The 2,586-nt window shown below is 39.0% G+C and overlaps 1 protein-coding gene across 1 annotated transcript in view; it reads left to right on the top strand.

The window, feature by feature from the left end:
* The window catches only part of LOC101848765, a gene marked incomplete in the record, with an annotated part of 111,034 nt that overhangs the window by 64,157 nt on the left and 44,291 nt on the right, over positions 1–2,586 (top strand). The window contains 2 exon segments of the mRNA XM_013085509.2: positions 502–777; positions 1,433–1,557. Coding sequence (XP_012940963.1) covers positions 502–777; positions 1,433–1,557 — 401 coding nt within the window.

Genomic DNA, 2,586 nt, shown 5'->3' with positions numbered 1-2,586 from the left:
TGTGTGTGTGTGTGTGTGTGTGTATGTGTGTGTACACGTGGTGAAACACCAAACCAATCTGCCAGGATCTGGACAATAAAGATGCATCTTATCTTATCTTATTGGTGCCTGGCGAAAGGTCCGCATTTCGAGGTGACAGCACGCGCAGTGTGCCTATTGTTATAATATTATTCTAAAGACACATAAGTTTATTGTTCCGCACTATCCCATGCTAGTAAATTTGTTTTTTTGAGAAGTGAGAATATGTGCAGGTCAGGGAGTTGTGTTTGTGTGTGTGTGTGTGTGTGTGTGTGTGTGTGTGTGTGTGTGTGTGTGTGTGTGAGAGAGAGCGTTGTTGTTGTTGTTGTTGTTGTTAAAAATTGTCTCACAATGTGCATTTTCTGCCCTTTGGTCCGTCAGTTGAGTAATAATTTTGCATTGTACAGCGCATTCTGTATTCCAGGGAATAAGTGTTGCTTTATACATTCCCATTATTTATCATACTTATATTATTTTCCACAGAAAAACCATCAGTAATTATTTCCTCGAACAGGGGGAGTACTGTTTTAGACACAGATACTGTCCAGTTGACGTGTGTCCTTGACAACCGTCGCTGGGATCAGCTGGGCTATATATGGAATGGCGGCGGTCGGTCTGCAGTGGGCAGAAAACGGACGTTGGACCTCCTGTTTCGAGCTGTGAACAGTTCAGTTGTCTACACCTACGAATGTTTGGTGTCATACAGCCAGTACTCCGATATTACATCTGCAGTCTATCGGTTTACAGTGAGGTCTGCGAGTGAGTTAAAAAAGATGTGTTGATCTACTGTCAAGCTATGACCTTCCTTTACTCTGTATAGGAGGCGACTTTCCCTTTCGTTTTACTTTGTTTAGCTGCTACTATCGGCCACGGATAATTCAAACACGCCGGGGATTGACAAAAGTAATGTCTAATCCAACCCGTCTACATTTTGGATTAACTGATAACGAAAACTTAAATAGATATCAGTCCGGGGATGGCACATTGATTGCACATTGTCATCATTGTACGAGCTGTCTGTGATTTCGAGTTTTCCGTATTCTAATTTCGTAATAGCTATGCCCGATTGTATTTTGGCAAATAAAAGACGGACTATTGCAATAATTCAAATTGATACATTTCATTGAAATGTCTCTGGAATTACAACTGAATTTTTTTCCATACATGAGAAAAAAAGCCGGCCTTTTAAGAAAGAAATGAGGTGGGAGTATGAAAAATATGTTAAAAAATTGTTTTTTCCGATGATCTTTAATATCTATGTTCTTTCTTAACACGGATGAAAACCTTCTAGTTAGAGACACAAATAGCCGCATGGAAAGAACCATTTCCGCTGGGTTTGATTTGAGTTTAGTTTTTCACCCAAAGCAAATCTTTTTCTGAATGTTATTCTCACATAATTCATTTTTATCTGCAGAGAGCAACACATATTTTTATAAGGCGGGCTTTGTTCTCAAAATGGAATCCTTGTCTTGGTACCCTGACCTAGCACTTGATTCTTCACCGATTTTTTCAGTCTTGAAATCATCTCTTGTTTTGAGGGTAAGTGAAAGCCACGCGTGTTTGTCGATATAGTATATGATTATAGTAAAGATTATTGTTATTTCAAAACCTAATATTTGTAGAATTTCTGAGTTAAAGGCAGTTATTGTACTGGTGCGCCCAATTCATTGCTTGCCAAAACAAGTGTACTTGTGCTGTATCTCTTTGCTCTCTCGAAGCTTACACGTGATTCACTTTGATCAAATGCGTGATCAGTTCAGTGAGGTCGAGTTATTTTATATTTAATATCTATTTACACTCGATTTTTAGCGTTTTAAAATTTATAATTAGTAATATTGACAAGAATCAGGCCGAGCCGTGAGCTATTGAGAAAAAAACAACTTGTTTCGCGCGCTCATATGACCTTATGCAGTTGCGAGCGCCGTGAAAACTCAGTACTAAACAAACGAGGTCGAGTTGGGAAATGATGCTGGCCACTGCACACTAAATGTGGGGCATGGTGGCGAAATTAAGTGCTCGTCAAAATAATGAAATCAAAGTAACTGACCTTGTCCCGAACGTTTGGCAATCTTCATTGGTTTGTTTCAGTTACCCACACCCCAATTCCATACGATTTGGATAAGTGGGAGTTAGGCGGTTTTCGTCCTGCCTGTCACTACTGTCAGGGACAATCCACGTTGAGTTGGACGCCACATCCCTGCAGACGAACGAACATTCTCTCTAAAACAAAAAACAAACAAACAACAGCAAAAAAACAACAACCACAAATCAAAGTAAAAAAATACACAAACAAACAAACAAACCCCCTCCCCATAAAAAAGAGAAACAACAAAAAACAAAACAAAGAAAAACAAAACGCTCTTATGGGAACCGTTCTCACGTCTTACAAGCACTGAGAGACTTAGAGCATGCATCCGAATAACAATAAGTGTGTATCTAGCTTAAGTTTATTTATTGTTTATATTGTTGCTCATATTATGCATGTGATTGTAAGCCTGCGTGTGTGTGCATGTGTGTATGTGTGTGTATGTGTGTGTATGTATGTGTGTGTGTATGTATATATATATA

Source organism: Aplysia californica, unplaced genomic scaffold (genome assembly GCF_000002075.1).
Source record: "Aplysia californica isolate F4 #8 unplaced genomic scaffold, AplCal3.0 scaffold00381, whole genome shotgun sequence".
Classification (NCBI taxonomy): Eukaryota; Metazoa; Mollusca; class Gastropoda; order Aplysiida; family Aplysiidae; genus Aplysia; species Aplysia californica.
Note: the sequence above shows the minus strand (reverse complement) of the source record. Positions and strands in the feature narration are given on the sequence as shown.